The 17,891-nt window shown below is 51.1% G+C and overlaps 1 protein-coding gene across 8 annotated transcripts in view; it reads right to left on the bottom strand.

The window, feature by feature from the left end:
* Positions 1-17,891, bottom strand: part of LOC144935062 (slit homolog 2 protein-like) — a 181,105-nt gene that overhangs the window by 144,353 nt on the left and 18,861 nt on the right. For all 8 annotated transcript variants that reach the window (XM_078861396.1, XM_078861399.1, XM_078861398.1 and 5 more), the window contains exon 4: positions 14,038-14,109. In XM_078861396.1, coding sequence (XP_078717522.1) covers positions 14,038-14,109 — 72 coding nt within the window. The remainder of the gene's footprint in view (positions 1-14,037; positions 14,110-17,891) is intronic.

Below are 17,891 nucleotides of genomic sequence, written 5' to 3'. Positions count from 1 at the left end.
TAAAAAGACACGTGTAAATATGCACACACCCATACACGCAAAGGCACAGATCCCACGATAGCCGTTGGGGCAAGTGCTGTTAGCGAGCACCTATAAAGGCCATCACAGCACACAAAGCGGGTGGTCTTGTCAGATGCATGCCCGGCCACCTTTGTTTCCCCATTGCTGTAGGTACTCATTTGAGGCTGAATCGACCTAGGCGAGGCCCGGGACCGGAATGGAACTCGACTTGCCGGGTTCGTAGCGCAGCGTGCCAACCATTGCACTACCGGTACCACCAAAAATAAAGACAAAAATCCCCCGTATAGCTTAAACAGACTGTTGGGGCAAGTGCTGTTAACGAGCACCTATGAAGGCCGGCACAGCACGCGAGGGGGTGGCTGGCCAACACCACGCCCGGCCGCCTTTGTCTCCCCAGTGGCGATGCTTACACATTGCACCAGGTACTGATTTAAGGCTGCGTCGACCTAGGGGAGGCCCAGAACCGGTTCAAATAATGGTCACTGGTATTAACCGTAAGCGGGAATCGAACCTGGGTCGACAGGTTCATAGCGCAGTTGCAATAACCCCGCTACACTATAACCCCCCCACCCCATACACACGCAAACGCATCACAAATTGCGACAATGTTGTATGTCGGCCGTGCAATCTGTGTCCGTTATTCCCGGCCGCTCTGTGTTTTTTCTTCATATCTCCGGCTGTCATCGGCGCTGTCACGTCTGAGTGCTCGCGCTCGCGTTCGACAGCGTCCGTGCGAGGTCAGACGCAGAGCAAAGCCCGCCGAGTGGATGGACTCGATGACCCTCTTCTCCTCTCCACCGCTCTTTGACAAATCCCGGCCCATGGCCCCGTCGTCAATACGCGGCAGCCGAATGCAGCGGAGGAACAGAGGGACCGGTGGTTGGGGGGGGGGCGGTGAACACAATCGTATTGACCCCAACAAATGTCTGAAAGATGGCCAGCGCCCGCCGCGTTTAGGGACCATGAATGTAAATGTTTTCTTCTTGCCAAAGCGGAAGTAAATATTCAATGAATGCGTGTTGTGTGTTTTCCTTAAGTTTAGTTATTATACATTACTTGCGTTTGGGTTTCTGTCTATTCAATCATTTGTTTCGTATCACCCTCTCTTTTTTTATATATATATTTACTCTCCCACAACATGTGCTTTGTGGTTCCAGACGATTTTCGCTCTTCGCTTGCTAACCTTTTCCCCACCGCACTTAATACGCTATTTAATGTATTATTTGAAGTGGTGACATACAATTAGCCAATTTGCTCTTCTACGTTATTGATTTGGCTGCTTATGCTCCATTTAAAATTATCTACATGCTCATATGAATTAAAAAAAAAATTTCTATTAAGTATATTTGTGTGGCCAGTAATTAGCCTTGCCATTCTCTTTGGCAATGTTGAAGTGCAACTGCCATTGTACCAGCGATGATAACGATGATAAACAATGAATTGTGTTGATTTTTTTGTTTAAATTCTGTTGTCTGTGTTTTTTTTCTTGACACTTCGTGGAATTTGTTTGTGTTTTTTTGCGTTCATGTAAACACAGACGAACCAACAAAAAACGAACTCCGATTCTGAACGGGCTCCTACCTGAGCACAAGTACAAGACCTCTGGCACCACCGCTAGGGCCTGAGATTGACCTTGCCATACACATATTATGAGAATCAATGATGTGCCTGCTCTTAATCTCTGCAGTTACTCATTAAAATCGGTTAAGTGTGCAGCAATGAGGCAATGTATTTGGACCGTCACTCTTCACAACACCCCGCCCCCACCCTGTCTCGCTCCTCCGTGAAGAATCATCGATTCTGGAGAGAAATCCCGGTTGAGTGAGGTCGGCTGTACGATGCCCTGGTGGTGATCGCACCATCGAGCCGCGAGTCAAACTAGGGACAACAACCACCGCCTGCTGAAAATTAACATCGGTATTAGCGTCGAAATTATTTCAAAGCGAAGCCTTAAAAAATAAAAAGAAAAAAACCCAGCTGTGAACTTAACGCGAATGATCTGTGTCAATCGGTTGAGGTTCGGGGAAGGCACATCAAAGGTATTGAGTTCCAATAGCTCGACGTAATGAAAGCGGCAAGTGGTAGAAGACGAAGAAGAAGAAAAAAACAAGACTTGAAAAGAAGTGATCTGGAGCGCAAGTTCATTAAGAATCGGGCGCCGTTATTAAACTTAATGAGTCCTGAGAAGGGAGCTGCACTGGAGGGGCACTAGGCATGGGGGTTTGCGATTGAGGTAGGGCTCGGCTGAAACGTTAGGGAGGTGGGTACGAGGGTGGTGGTAATTACATCCTTTTAAATCCTGAAAAGTCTTTTGTTCATGCACATTCCCTGCCCGTGACTGGGCCAGCGATTTGAGAAAGAGAGGGAGCCCAGGAGCCATGCCCCCTCCACCTGCGTGTGTATAGAGATGCGCAACGGGCCCTCGGCGTTCATGGCGGAAACCGGGAGACACAGCATAACGGATGGCAATAACCTCTCGATCTCAGTCTGTCTATCTGTGTGTCTATAAGTATATATGTGTGTGTTTATATATATATATATAATTCTCCTTCCCCTACCCTTTCATTCTGTCGTCATTGTGCTGGTGTCCCTTTCTACCCGTCATAATCCACTTGTGTGAACTATAAGCCTTGTCGAACAGCATTAGCTCAATACAAAACTCCCGATTCATCGTCCTCTCGCGGGCCTCGTGCTCCTGCCTGAACTCTCTCATTCAGCGTCGCCGGCCCCCCCATCTGCCGGCTTGGAGAACCGCGATCCACCACCGCCACCACCACCGCCTCCTCCGCTGCCGCCACCTCTGCCGCAGCAGCAGCAATGCCACTCCGCTCGCACGACAATTCCACCTTTTTGCTTCTTCCTCAACAACTCATCGCGACCCAAAAACTCGCCGCTCTCTATTCATGCCGCCTCTCCTTTCTCATCTTCTCCTATTCACACCTCCCGCCTTCTTTATGTCCTCGTGACCCATAACCCACTTGTTAGCCTCCCTCGCCGTGTTTAGGTGAATTTCACTGGCCAAACGTGAATTTCCTCACTAGTTGGTGGGGGAGGAAGGGGAGGGGGGGGGGGCCCAGGCCATCGTGGTTGGCAAGAGGGAGGTGTGCGGAGGGGGCAAGGGGTGGGGGCGGGGGGGGTGCCCTCTCCAAACAAAAAAAAGACCACCCCCGCCAGCCAATCTATTCACACCGCGGTAACCACGGAGACGGACGGCCCCGCGCTCACAAAGCCACGATTTAGCGCCTCGGGTTGCTAGGCGACGACCAACCAGCAGCATGTACGCGCACGCACAGTGCCGGCCGGCCGGGCACAATGTATATGCCCGTGAGCGCACACGTGTGTGCTGTGCGTGTGCCGCGTGTGTGCCGTGGTGCGCGCATGCACGTGCGTGCGCGTGCCCCCCCCCCCCTCGTCCCCCCGCGACGCGACGTGGGATCGTTCACGCGCCGCGCCTCCTCCGCCCGATTCCTCGTGGCGGCGTCTGCGCCGTTTCATCGGCGAGGTTTGAAACACGAATCTGGCCATTAGACCCGTAAACGAGACGGGCCGATTACCTCCCTCTCTCAAAAGTCCGCTAACTCCAGCCGACGCGTTCTCAGATTTGCCGAGAGAACGCGGACAAAATTCCCGATCGCACGTGATGCTTGGAACCCGCGCTTGGCGTAAGCGATAATAGTCGCCGAGGTGTGAACCACGCGTTGCTTGTAAATTCCACTCAGAGGCAGGGAGGGGGGAGCGCACGTATGCAAGACGGAGATATCACATTGACCTGGGCCGGACGTGTGGGCTAGAAGGGACGATGGCCGGTGGCGTTGAGACCGCCGGCAACGTGGGGGCCGAAGGAGGAAAGGTGCCCGAGAGGACGTCCACTGCGGAGATGGAGCAATGAAATGCAGGTGCTAGATTGACCTTTGCGAGACCCTGAGAGACGTACGCACGCAAGCATGTTGAACTTCTTTCACACCGTGCATAGCCAACCGTGCTAATCGGAGGTGTGCGGGAAGGATAACAAACTAAACACAAAGAGCAGTCCCAAAGGAATTCGTTTTTAATTTAGACATGGTAATAGCTTGGGAAGACCTTCACCTGGCTGTTGATAGATCACGGCTGACGATGACGATGACGAGGAAGGTGAACGGGAACTTCCTCACGCTTTGCCACCCAGCAAAAGTAGCTGCTGCCCCGGTTGCCAAATTATGGCCGAAGATCGGCGGTGCAGGCCGCAGGAATCATGGTTCGAGCAAAACCCCGGGGCTGGCCAAATGCACCGCCGACGCTACGGGGCACATCACAGTTTACAGGACTATCCGTCTTGCTGTGCTGCTTGTCGCTGCCGTGAAGGGGGCGAGAGCCGGTCACGCGAAGGTGACGTCGAGGGTCCCCCCCCCCCTTTTTGTGGTCCAGGCCCCCCCCCCCCTCTTTCGCGGTCGCGGCCCGATTCACGCCGTCACACTTCGTTAATCGCTGTGAATGGCCGAGTTAACGGGCTGCTTAGTTAGCGTAAACGAGGGACAGGGCCTCTAAACAAATATCGTCTGCTGCCACTTTTTTTCTTCCCCACAACGATGCATTTCTCCCTTAAATGTTGTTGCAGTCCTGAACTAACGCAAATGGATGCAATTATGCCGCGGCGTTACAGCTTCATCACAGTCGCGCCGTGAACGACTTCATCTGTTGCGTCGTCGAACCTCGCTCGCGACGCAAGGTTAAGGGCGAAGACAATCCAAGCACCGTTGCGGCAAATCGTGGCGTGCGTGGGATAACCTTGGCAAAAAGCAGGACCCCGAGTCGATGATGGTGCGAGGAATTTAAATTGATAGAATTTAGCCCAAGATTTACGTGCTTTAAAGCCTTGCCATTTTCGCCGATAAATCTGCTGAATGAGATGCATCTGCTTGAAAGATTGAGGGGGGTGGGGGGGGTGGCGGCTTCCAGAGGCACAAGAGCAGATGCCACACTTTGTCAGAGCCCTTGGAGGGAAGGCTGGCAGGCAGAAGCCAGGCCAGCAAATATTCATTAACCTTAAGCGTAATGCCTTTGTCAGTTAGGAACCCCGTTAGTCAAACAGAACGAAACAAATAAAGCCCATCGCCGCAGACGAGGCCAAGCCCACGATTCCCAACAAATACGCAGGAAGACGGGCAGACGTGAATTCCAGTAAATTCCAAATAACGGAACGCTAGGCTCCCTTTCACCTTCAGGGACTGGAGCTAAAAGCACGGGGAGAAAAAAAAAAGACAAACACATTAAGCACAAAGCACGAGAGGCACAGACGGGCCGTGATAAAAAATAGAGAGACAGGCAGACAGGCAGCCAGAGAGAGAGAGCACTGAGTGTGTGAGAGAGAGAGAGAAGGCGGGCGAGCAAGTCAATAAGAGAGAGAGAGAGAGCGAAAGAAAAGCGTCATTTACTCTGCGTTTATTAAATTGCTAATTTCTGCTTGCAGAGATTTAGCAGCTCTTTAGCAACCCGTCAAAACTCCATTCAGCGTCTGGTGGGGATGGAAAGGGGAATCAGAGGGAGGAGGAGGAGGAGGGGGGGCACAGGGTTTAAAAGTTAATGACAAACTATTTTTTCTCCCCAGGAGGAACAAACTGGCCTTTGTGTCCCGATTCCCCACGATTTTAAAAAAAAGAGAGACCCCTCTTTTCCATGCGAAGTTCTTCCCCGCCCCGCCCTTCTCCCTTGAGTTTCTCTTGGGGCGCGCGAGCGAGTTGCTATGTACGCACGGGATCTGAGCGCTGGGAACGGGGCTTAGATCACCATGTGCAATTGAGAATAGGGGTGCGGTGCAGGGGTCCTAGTGGGACACACACACACACACACGAAAAATGTTGGGGGTGAGATCTCATCTCTGTCATTGATTTATCTAAGCTGTGCCCTGAGCACCGTCGCGAGCCTCTGCGGAGACACGAGCGAGCGGATGGGTACAAAAAAAAACCCGCCTTACCTATAAAAACAAAATTACAATATCAAAGGCAAGAGCGCACGCGCCTCTCCCCGAGTGGCACGACGTCGCGGAAGTTTGATCGTGAAGTTGTATTGTGGTTTTATTTTAAGCTCTGAAGGCAGTCACACCGAGTGAACGGAAAGGCAAACAAAAATCAGTCAAAAGCAGACGGCGCAGAAAACCGTGTCTCGTCATCGTCGTCTCGTTACGAAATACAGTGCTGTTATTACGACAACTAATTCGATTCAGATTTCAGTTTTTTTTTACCTTCTGGATGTAAACCAGCCCAGACAAAGCACGATGTAAAACTAAAACTAAAATCTATTTTTATTTTACCAGGTGAGGCCCACTGAGCCATATAGCTCTTTTTCAGAAGCGATCTGGCCACAAACGATAGATCAACGAAGTGGCTTATCGCGTGGAAATGTATCGCAGCAAACTAGCTCTGAACGCATGTTTCTAAATATGGAGGGCAAAACCGGAGGACCCAGAGAAAAATCCACGCGACCGGGCGTCAGGGATGGGATTGAACCCACGACCTTCTGCATACCCAGCGAGGGAGTTAACATCTCGCTGCCGTGGCGACGTTGCTTTCATTACGTTCATAAGGTGGACCGCTGTGTGCTTCTTCTTCAGGCCATTCGCTCCCCGGATCCTCAATCTGTGCTTGCGCAGCACTTAGAGCCTGTGCACAAACCCCATTCGCGGTCATTAACTTCACGCCCTCACGGTTATCCGCACGGACATCCCCAGCCCCTTATGTTTCGCTGCATCGCCGCCAATATAGGTTGGAAGACACGGAACCATCCCGTGGTTTCATATGGGTAGCTCAGCTCCAGTCGAAGCAGTTTGAGTATTTTTGTTTGCAAATTTTAACATTTGCATTTACAATGTTATGGCCAGTGCTTGATATCAGCCGGGTCTGTCCATATAGGTGCACTGGAATATAGCACACCATCTTCTGCTATGGCTGTGGCTACTACTACCAGTCACTTGTATGTATGTTGAACTTCTTTCGCACCGTACGTAGCCAACCATGCTAATCCGCCTACTCAAGCCTACCAGTGACCCAGAACGTATTGCCACAGCTGGGACACCACATCCGGTACAGACCTCTCGCAATGGCTGTGGTTACTAATCACGTGCTGTTTGCCACCAGCACCACCACCAGCACCACCACCCCCTCTGGTCTACCAGAGACCCAGGAATTTTTAAAGTGAGAAATGGAGCACTGGCGCTGGCGCTACCGGCAATAAGTGGACGGCTCGCCAGAAATGGAGGATTTGGGAGCACACGCGGGCGCGCTGCGGCGAGACACGACGCCGACATGAAACACTCGCGCACCTGCTCACCAGCCCAGACCCCCTTCAAATCCATATCCCGCCGACAATTGCCTCGAAATTACGGTGACTGCGTATTACCCCCTCCTCCCCACCGCCAGCACCCCAAGGCTAAATGACATCTCACGGGGGAATAAGCAGCCCACATTGTGAGACCCTTTCCAAAGCTCACGACTCGTTTAAAATGACAAACGTCCATCAGGCGCCGACACCACCGGCGTTCAAACGGTTTACATTTCAGGTGCGTTTAAACTCACCGTTTAAACTCACCGTTTAAACTCACCGTTTAAACTCACCGTTTAAACTCACCGTTTAAACTCACCGTTTAAACTCACCGTTTAAACTCACCGTGTAAAACTCATCGCTTACCTGCTCCACTTCGTGATATTTAAATTTGACTCACAGCCCATTGTCAATCCACTGCTGGACGAGGGCTTTCCCACGCCGCCGTGTTGGTTGTGGGGGTCGTTGGACCCCACTTCCCAGTGCTGGTCGTTGCCGGTTCAGATATAATTCACCGATGATGTTAGCCGTGGCCGGGAATTGAACCTGGGTCACAGTGGTTCATGGCCCAGTGCAGAAACCACTGCTCAGCTCACCCTCCCCATCCCAATTCATAGCAACTATTTAACTAACTAAACATTTTTTTACCAGGTAAGGCGCACTTGAGCTGTATATCTCTTTTTCAGAAGTAACCTGGCCACAAATGATAGCTCAACGAAGTGGTTCATGGTGTGGAAATTTAGAGCAGCCAAACACTCGAAACGTGTGTTGGCTCTAAATGTGGAATGGAAAAACCGGAGGACATAAAGAAAATCCACGCAACCACAGGGAGTACATCCAAAATCCAAATATACAGCAGCAGGCGCCAGGGTCGGGATCGGGATCGAACCCACGACCTCCTGCATACCAGGCAAGGTAGTTAACATCTTGCCACGGTGGTGCCCCTCTCGCTGCCGTGGGACACGACTGAATATGCGGTTGCATTTTGCAAGGCATGCAAAGCTTTTGCAGTCTTAAAATCTATTTTGGTTTTTGGTTGGCTGCAAAAAACCGCCATCGGACGTCGTTTGAAGCGGTTAGCAGCAGTTGCGCGGGGTCAATGAACCAATGATCACTGTTAAATATTTATGTTGTAAAATCGGTATCGGCCCGCGCGTATTTGTTAATGCCGGGCCTTCCCAGAGGTTTTTGAAGTGCAAAGCTGGCGCGATCCCCCGCTGCGATTTTTAAAAAATCCGGATGCCGAGGTGAAGCGGGTGCGATGCAACCGAGACGGATACAGGAAGAGAAGCGGTATCGGGTGACGACGGGGGAGGCACACGTTCATCACGCGGCCTCCTCACACCGCTTCCAATGTCATACGACACACACACATACAAAAACAACCACTGCCGCTCACCACTAAGTGGCGGTGACGTCAGCGCGCTTCTTGTGCCAGGCTAGGTGCAATTTGAGGCCACGTAAAGTGTCGGAAGTTCCCACTGGCAGGACGACATGGAACAGATCCAGATTGCATAGGATGACTGACTGTGATGACTGGCAGATGCACCGACTTTGCTCCTCACTCTGCCAACTTCTGCATTCTAGTTGCCCTGCACTCCGCTTTACCTTGTTTCAAGCTCTGGATCACCCTTCGCACTCCCTCAACAGACAGCGCATCAGCCAACCACTCTCAGGTAGCGGCTCGTTCCACACAGAGATATGCACAATGACCAGGATTACCGTTGTTTTATAGACTGTTGGGGCCAGAGCTTAATTTCTCACAGAATATTATTGCTTGTGTCGCTGGTAGATTGGAGTAGATGGCACGTGACGAGCAGCTCCCCCCAGAGCGGGAGGTAATAGTCGATGTGTCTCGCCAAGTGTGGATATACATTCCGGGTTGCCAAGATACCATACCACGTCACATTTGTCTTCCCAGTGCTGTTGTTTACACAATGTTTCAGGGACTCGTGATGAGGCTAAAGTTGACCTCGGGGTAGGCCTAGGACAGGTGTAATTTGTTAATGATGCAATGCGATGGACAGCAATTGAACCCAGGTCTCCAAGACCTAAACGTTGTGTGCTAATCGCTGTGCCATCGCCACCGAAAAAATGCGTGCACAAAGACAAAGATTCCCCCGTATAGCCTTAACATACCGTCAGGGCAAGTGCTGTTAGCGAGCACCTACGAAGGCCGGCACGGCACACGAGCGAGTGGACGGCCAAGACCATGTCCGGCTGCCTTTGTCCCCTAGTAGCGATGTTTACACATCACTTCAGGTACTCATTTGAGGCTGAGTCGACCTAGGGGTGGCCTAGGACCAGTTAAACAAATCGTCGCTGGTGTTGGCCGCAAGCGGGAATCGAATTTGAGTCGTCGGGCTTGTAGGGCAGCGCGTTAACCACTACACACGTACACACATGCGCGCGCGCACACACACACGCACGCACGCGCGCGCACACACACACACGCACGCACACACACACACAGCTCGAGCAACATGTGCGTGCAGGTCCGCGAGCAAGCCCGGGCAAATGGGCACCTCCACAAATACTCCCAGAGCACGCTCGTTCCGTTACCGCTCACACACCCCTTGTGCATGCACGCCTGCGCAAAGCGAAAGGCAGCCACCAAAGCGTGACACTTTTAGAGGGCCCCCATGTGTTCCAAATGGCAGCCAACTGCTACAGCAGCAGCAGCAGCGGCGGCATCGTCCCCTTTAATTTAGGGGCGAAAACCAAGCACGCGGATCTGTTCAAGCCGCGCTTGAATCTCAGCGCTGGAAGAAGCACGGATCGAAATTAGATCGGCGGCCGTCACACTCTCGTTAGCTACTTCCACAAATGTCACCGGACATAGCCCCCCCCACCCAACCCCCTCGCCACCCACCACCCCCCCCCCCCATGACCTGTGACACTCTTCCCGGCGGTTGTCGCCGTCCCCCCGTGCTCCACATCTCAGTTGACGGCGGCAACTCGATCACCCGCGAGAGAATTTATACCCGCGTCGTTCAAAACACGGAGAACTGTAAAACCTGGTGAGGCCGTCGCGTCCACAGCTTCAACCAAGAAGAAGTTGAGATGGACACTTTTACTTTCACATCGTTACAACCACATGGGGGGGGGGGGCGGGCGGGGACATTTGTTGAACCTTTTACGCCGCTGGACTGCAAGAGATGGCGACGACTTGGCGAAAGGCTCTTTACCTAGCAGCGGATTAATCGTGGCCTATGATGATGATGATAATACATCAGCGCATAACAACAATGTGCTCCAGACACCGAATAGATACATATATATGTGGCGTTCTGCGCAAAAGTCAGCCTCAAACATAGCGCTCACGTAAATATAGGGTAAGCGCCTCTCCTTTCAAGCATGTGTATATATTCATGTGAGCATGTCCATGTCCCCAGGAATAGTAATTTGGCAAAGTGTGAACGGGAGGAACGTGGGTTGGCAGGGTCGGTGTGGTGAACGAGTGTGTGGAGTGGGAGGGGGTGGGTGGCAACTCAAGCAGAGAGAGCGACATCCGATAGGGATACAAATGCCAGTACATCGAAGCGGCTGTCAGTTTCACGTCTCGTTACAAGCCGCTCAGGCGGCGAGCGGGGCCCCTAATCGGCACGTCAGGCCCGGCACAGCGCGGCAGCGGCGCACAGCAGCGGGTAGGCGGTGGGCCCTCCCCTACCTCGTTGCGGGAGAACGAGCCGTGGCACTCACGCCGAGCTTTTGTCGCGAGCGCGAAATAACGATGCCACCTCCTCCTCCTCTTCTCTTCGCGAGCGCCCCGGACGCCCGATCGCCCTAGCCCCCCCCCCCCCAACTCAAGGCCTGTTTGTTAAGACCTCCCCCCCCACACCCTCTCTTCGACAAATAATGGTGCGAGTTGTGTCACCGTTATAAAAACAAAGTGACTTGCACAGGTACGTAACGTCACGCGCCCGCTCGCTTAAACGGATATTTCGCACGCGTTTCGCCAATTACCGTGGCCAGGACTAACAACGGAGCGGAAGCTGGTGGCGGAAACGCCGCGGTGGCGAGATGTTCTCTCCCTCGCCTGGTATGAAGGAGGTCGTGGGTTTCATCTGGACTGTGACGCCTGTGTATTTGGAGTTTGCATGTTCTTCCCGTGGTTGTGTGGATTTTTCTCCGGGTCTTCCAGTATTTGGCTGCTATAATTTCCCGCACGTTATGCCACTTCGTTGAGCTACCACTGTTGGCCAGGTCGCTTCTGAAAAAGAGCTGTAGAGCACAGGTGTTGGGTGTGTTTTGATTGTAAGACCCTGGGGGATGGCGATCGCTTGGGGTGGCCTTCATCCAGCAGTGGATTAACCATGGCTGATGATGATTATTGCCGATTACGAGGAGTGCAACGAAGCATCGATTCATCGGATGAAATAGGTTCTTATGCTCACAATGCATGCATAGGATAATCGATTGAGAATTGATTGTTTACAAAAATGTATGCCAACAATATGCTAATGCGTGGGCTAACTGGTTAAGCAAAATGTATATACGAGACCACGAGCAACACACATGGCCACCTTTGTCTCCCCAACACTGTTGTGTACAAACCAATTACTCATGTAAGGCTGAGTCAAATTCGTGGGAAGCCCAGGACCGGTTCAAATAGTCGCCACTGATAATAGCACACAAATTCACACTTACGTGCAAAAAATACACACATCTCCCAATAGAACAGAGCTTGACACGTTAAGGTTAAATTAAGGGAAAAAAATGTAGTGTTCCATCCTGCGTGCAAAAATCTATACATTTGCACAGATGCGCCTTCGCCCTGAGATGCCCCCCCCCCACCTGGGATGGCTACGCGAGGGAGCTTCCGGGAGGTCAGAGCAGCACCTGCCCCCAAGCAATTTCCCACGGAGAGGTTAATGAGGCTGTGTCTCATCATCATCATCGTCGTCGTCGTCATGGCGGCGCTACTTGCGATGATGGCCAACTCTGGGACCGGGGCGGCGGGGGGTGGCGGTGGAGAGAGAGAGAGAGAGAGGCGGTGGCAGTGGCGGTGGCCGCGCTCTCAGGAGAGAGGTCGCGGCACGCGCGCGAGACGGCAGCTTCGGAAGGGAAGGGGCCACAAGGCTCGTGGGAAATGCGCGAGAGTCATCGATATTTGAGATGCGCCCAGCGAGACAGCGAGACGTCCGATGACCTCATCGCTGAACTGTAATCTCGGGAGGGGAGAGAACGCGAATGGCCTGGCCGTGCGCGCGTGCGCGCCGCTGCACGTGCGAGGGTTTTTAATGGGCACGCACGTGCACCGGGCCTGCACATGCACGAACACAAAAAAAGCAAAGCGCACTTATTCCGGCGCACTGCTTCACGTAATTATTGTTCACGCGGCAGATTATTTTTTTCTCCCTCGCTAATTTGAAATCCTCCCATACCAGATGCCCTTTTATAATGGTAATGAATTTGTTTCACACCACCACCACCACACCATTCCCTCAATGATTTATTAATAGATCGCGTTAAAAATGTATGCGAATAATCTAAGCGTAGCGGCGATGTTTTTGTTTTTAATCAATGTGCGGGTCCAAGTCTTTTTAGCACGTTCTCTCTTTTTTTGACACTTTATTTTCTCGTTTATTTATATTTCCCAAATCAGCTGCCACAAGTGCATTCCACCCACACCCATACCCCAAATCTTATCTGCATCACCTGGCACTTCTTATCAGCATTGGCATTGGGTTGCATGTTTGCCAAGCCTGTCCAATGGCCTCTTTGGCTCGAGATGGGCCTATCAGATAGCGGGAGATGGATTGGTGAGCAAACAGCCCAACGGCCCGATAAGCTAAAAATACCCTTCAAGTTACCCGCAGATCTATTGGAAGCGTTAACTTGCCGCATGGCATCGTTCGAGGCCGCAGACCATCACCCCCCTCCGGCGACCACCTCGCTCTTAATCCTCGCCAAGACGATTCGCCCGGTGAGAGGGCCCTCCTTCCCTGCACGAACCAGTCGCCACCACCACCACCGCCGCCGCCGCCTTTAAATCCGATTTAATAGACTTCCGACTCCCGGAGGCAGGAATACAGTTTCAATGGAGAACCCCGCAGGGAGTTGGAGCTCCGCTACGCAAACTGCGCCAGCCTCGCGAGCGCAAAGGTGCGCACGGACGGGCGGGCGGGCGGGCGTGAGCGAAGTGACGGTAAATCCGCGGGCGCACTTGGCAGAGAGGTGGCACGAGTTGAAGAGCGCGGGGGGAGGAGGGGGGGGGGTGGCACGGGTGCGGTGTCGCTGCCAACGCGTTGGGTCGGCGAGCGCTAAAACAGCGCGACGCTTGTGTCCGCCACGAGAAATCGTGGCGGCAATTCAAGAGGGACACGTAGGAGGCGTTGTGCATGCCGCGCGCGATGCTCAACAGATGACAGACTTGGAGTTGGTCGCGGACGTGACCTCCGACGCACCCCGTGTTGAATGCAGTGGCGCAGCGTGGGTTGGCATTGGGCCCTGGTGCTATGAGGAATGAAATGGGGGGGGGGGGGGCGGTGTTTTGAGCATCATACTCCCCCCCCCACTCCGCTCGATACCTCTTCATAGCCCAGTGCCTGGGCCCCTTTTGACCTGTAGGCACCTATGGCGCAATTGCACTGCCTGCACACTCTCCGACGCTCGATGGCGGTGGTGTGTGTGCGTGTACGCGTGCTGAACTTCTCTCGCGCCGTACGTAGTGAACCGTGCTAATGGGAGTTGAGAAAGAATAAAGGTGGCTGTACTCACAGTCGGGCGAGTTTCGGCGTCCCCAGGAAGAGCAGCTCGGGGAGGAGAGGGAGGCGGTTCCTGTTCAAGCGCCTGGCCGACGACAACCACCACAAGGGAGATGGGGGAGAGAAGTCGCGCGCTTTTTTGAATCGTGCAAAGCATCCAGACTCAAGTGCACCTCAAGATGCCCCGTGAGGGAAATCATGTCAACATAAGCAAGGCACGTAGAGAAACAACACACCTCACCTGATGACGGACGCTTGTGTTGCGACCGAAACGTCGTGTTCTTTTATTATTAATGTTTTCTACCCACGTGACTTTACCGAAAGAACCAGAGGGTATGAATTCCTGCGGTCACGGAAGCTTCGAATCGAGATGAAAAACAACATACGTAAATTTCGATTTAAAGCTTTCGTGACTGCAGCGATTCATCTTCTAGGTTCTGTCGGTAAAGTCAAGTAGAATGGAAATAAAATAATAAAAAAAAAATAAAAACGTAATAAAATAATTCTCACGACGTTTCGGCCACAACGCAAGCATTCTACGTGACTTTACAGAAAGAACCAAGAAGAAGAACAGCACACGTGTGAGGACAAATGGAGCCGTGGTGGGTGCAGCATAAGCTGTCTCAAAAGGCGGCACCCCCCCCCTCTTAAACATGGCGCCTAAAACTATAAAGACGTCAAAATCTGAGACAATTACGATCTAGATACAACACAAAGAATTTTGTATGTGTGTATTTATACAAAGGACAGTCACGCAAACCCCATGAGCGGAATGACGTTGGGAGGGCTTTATTTAGTAGCAGATTAACAAACTGCTACAAGTTTATATATTTCAAGTGCACATATAAAAACAAAAATCCCCCGTATAGCCTTTACCGACTGTTGGGACGAGTGCTGTTCGCGAGCACCTATGAAGGCCGGCACGGTACACGAGGGGGTGGGTGGCTAGCACCACGCCCGACCGCCTTTGTCTCCCCAGTGGCGATGTTTTTACACATCGCACCAGGTACTCATTTGAGGCTGCGTCGACCTAGGAGAGGCCCAGGACCGGTTCAGATAATCGTCACTGATAGTGGCTATGAGCGGGAATCGAACCTGGAGACTCGAGCAGCACGCTAACCGCCGCACCACCGCTCCCCACATATATACACACACATTCATACTCTACATAGAATACATTACAGTACCTAGTTCAAAATAAATAAGCGTCCTTTTTACGGTGTCGCGAAATCCATTGCTGTACAGTACTTCTATGCTCCCACGTATACGCTCCCCGCCTCCACCAAATCCACACTGAGCGGTGTGGTGACCTCTGGTCAAATAACCAAACGTGAAGCGCAGGGCGTGGCAAGGGCCTCATCCTCACAGCTTTGCTGTCCACGTGGGTGTGCGATACAACCCAAGACCCCCCCCCTCCCGCAATGATTGCTAAACGTCTCCTCTAAAGGTCCTGCACTGGGATGTTTGGTCAATTACATACACAAATCGACACAGATAATAAATAGGTTTGTCTATAATAGTAGGTTTTTACCCTTTTAACTGGTACAAAACTGACACCTTTATTCAAGGTGTCAGTTTTGTACCAGTTAAAAGGGTAAAAACCTACTATTATATTTTGCCACTGGTAAAAGAGATCTCATAGGTTTGTCTATAAACAGTCAAATTTGCTTTTGGAGGTTTCACAAGAAAAACACGCAAGTAAAAAACAAGCACGGTAACTCTAGATTTGAAGCTTTCGTGACTGCAAGGATTTATATTCATGGGTTTTTTCGGTAAAGTCACGTAGGTAAAAAATTAAAATTAATTAAAGTAAAATAAAAAAAATCACGACGTTTCGGAGGCAACACAAGCTTCCGTCTTCAGGTGGAACCGTCACAGCACGATAGCTGTATCAAGTGAGAGAAATACCAATAAAACAGTATTTCTATATATACTGGTTGAGGGTGGGAGGAGCCAAGGTAGGCCCTGAATATTTTTTTAATATGTATATTTATTTTTTTTAAACCCACACACTCTTCGAAGCAGCACGTTAACGAGGCTGTAACGGCTGCGCTAATTTTATCCCCGGAGGCAATGTGCTTTAAAAAAAAGAAAGTTTGCTAATGGCAGCGAAACGAGGCGAGGCGGCGAGATTAATTACGCTCACTTCTCCACCGCCGTTGGATGTTGATTCATCCGAGCATCTCTCCTGCGATCCAATCTGCGTCACAGTTACACCACCAATACGCCGAGCCTGATGGGTTCTTTTACTAGAAATCCCTCCACCATCCGGTCGTGTCAGGGGGAAAAAAAGCAGTCGCAGTCTTGAAGTACAATGTGACAAAAAAAGCACAACTCCCCAGAAGCCCCTGTTCCACAAATTCGCTATTTATGGAAACTGAACGCGGTTAAAATTCACTTTATGCACGTATATATAAAAAAGGAAACTTTAACAGTTCAACAATTCAAGATGAGCAGCCGGGAATACATAAATAAGGAGCACTGCGCAGGAAAACTAAACTACGTAAACTATTGTTTATTTTACCAGGTAAGGCCCACTGAGCTATGTCGCTCTTTTTCAGAAGCGACCTGTCCACAAATGATAACCCAAAGAATCGCTCATCACGTGGACATGTATAGCAGTCAAATACTCTAAACGCGTGTTTCTAAATGTGAAGGGAAAAAACCAGAGGACCCGGAGAAAATTCCATGCAACCACGGGAAGAGAAACATAAGAACTCCAAATTATACAGCCGTCAAGGTTGGGATTGAACCCACGACCTCTTGTATACTAGGCGAGGTAGTTGACACATCTCGCACCCGACATATTTGCAGGTGCAAATTATCTCCGAAGCTAAGCAGGACTTTTGAGTCTGGCTCACGCTTGGATGGATGGGCAAACGGGAGACCACCGTGCACAAAACAGGTTGCTATTGGCTGCTGGGGGGCGATGTTATTAGCAGAGAGCAAGGCGGCAACATCCATTGTTGTCCTCTACCGGCACTCAATGAGGCTTTCATGGGTAAATGCAATGCAAAATAAATACTTTACAACCCTTTGTCAATGCACTGGCAGATGAAGAAAGGGGGCCAGTAATGTTACTTACAATCACATGATTAATGACACAATACCCGTTGTAAAATAGCACTGATGCCACGCCTTGGCCGGCGCTCTGCTTATTGCAACATGCGTTGCCTATTCCTGTGATGTTATCGCCAAGTCACGTGGTCTTGCATTGCCCAGTAAGCTGTGGATATAAGCCTTTATTGGCAAAGAATACTAACCGACCCTAACTGGTGTGCAGACAAATGGTGCAGGAAATAAAATGTCGACGCCACGGATGATTTAGGAAATTGACTTTTCGCTCAAATACAAACTAGACCTCTCATCGTGTGACTTTGGCATTTGTTTTATGTCAAATTCAATGAATTTTCTTGAAGATTTCAAGAAGCATAATTGTTGACCTTTGTGCAACGGTAACATCCCGGCCGCAGGGCGTACTATCGAGCGTGCTTCTGCCAAGAGCGTGCATTGCAAGTTCAAATATTCGATCGAGGAATACATCCACAGGTTCGCTATTGCTTTGTCAAGTACTCTCATGGTTTTTTTGCAAAATGATGAAAACTGTCACAATATCATATCAATAAAGAGTGCTTCAGATATCAACAAAGCTTTGTTGATACTACAATCCTTCGTCAATACACTGCTGCATTAAGGTATCCCCCCACGCCATGTCAATTAATGGGATTGCATGACCATACCTAACCACGCTAAACAGTGTGGGCTGGTGAAGCCAAGGGGGTGGGGGCGGAGGGGGCTGAAGCATCAAACCCAGATTGTCAGGTTCAGAGTGCGATGCACTAACCACTGCACTGCAGCCAGCCCCCC

This window comes from Lampetra fluviatilis, chromosome 12 (genome assembly GCF_964198595.1).
Source record: "Lampetra fluviatilis chromosome 12, kcLamFluv1.1, whole genome shotgun sequence".
NCBI classification, from domain to species: Eukaryota; Metazoa; Chordata; class Hyperoartia; order Petromyzontiformes; family Petromyzontidae; genus Lampetra; species Lampetra fluviatilis.
The sequence above is the reverse complement of the archived record's forward strand: the minus strand, read 5'-3'. Positions and strand labels throughout refer to the sequence as shown.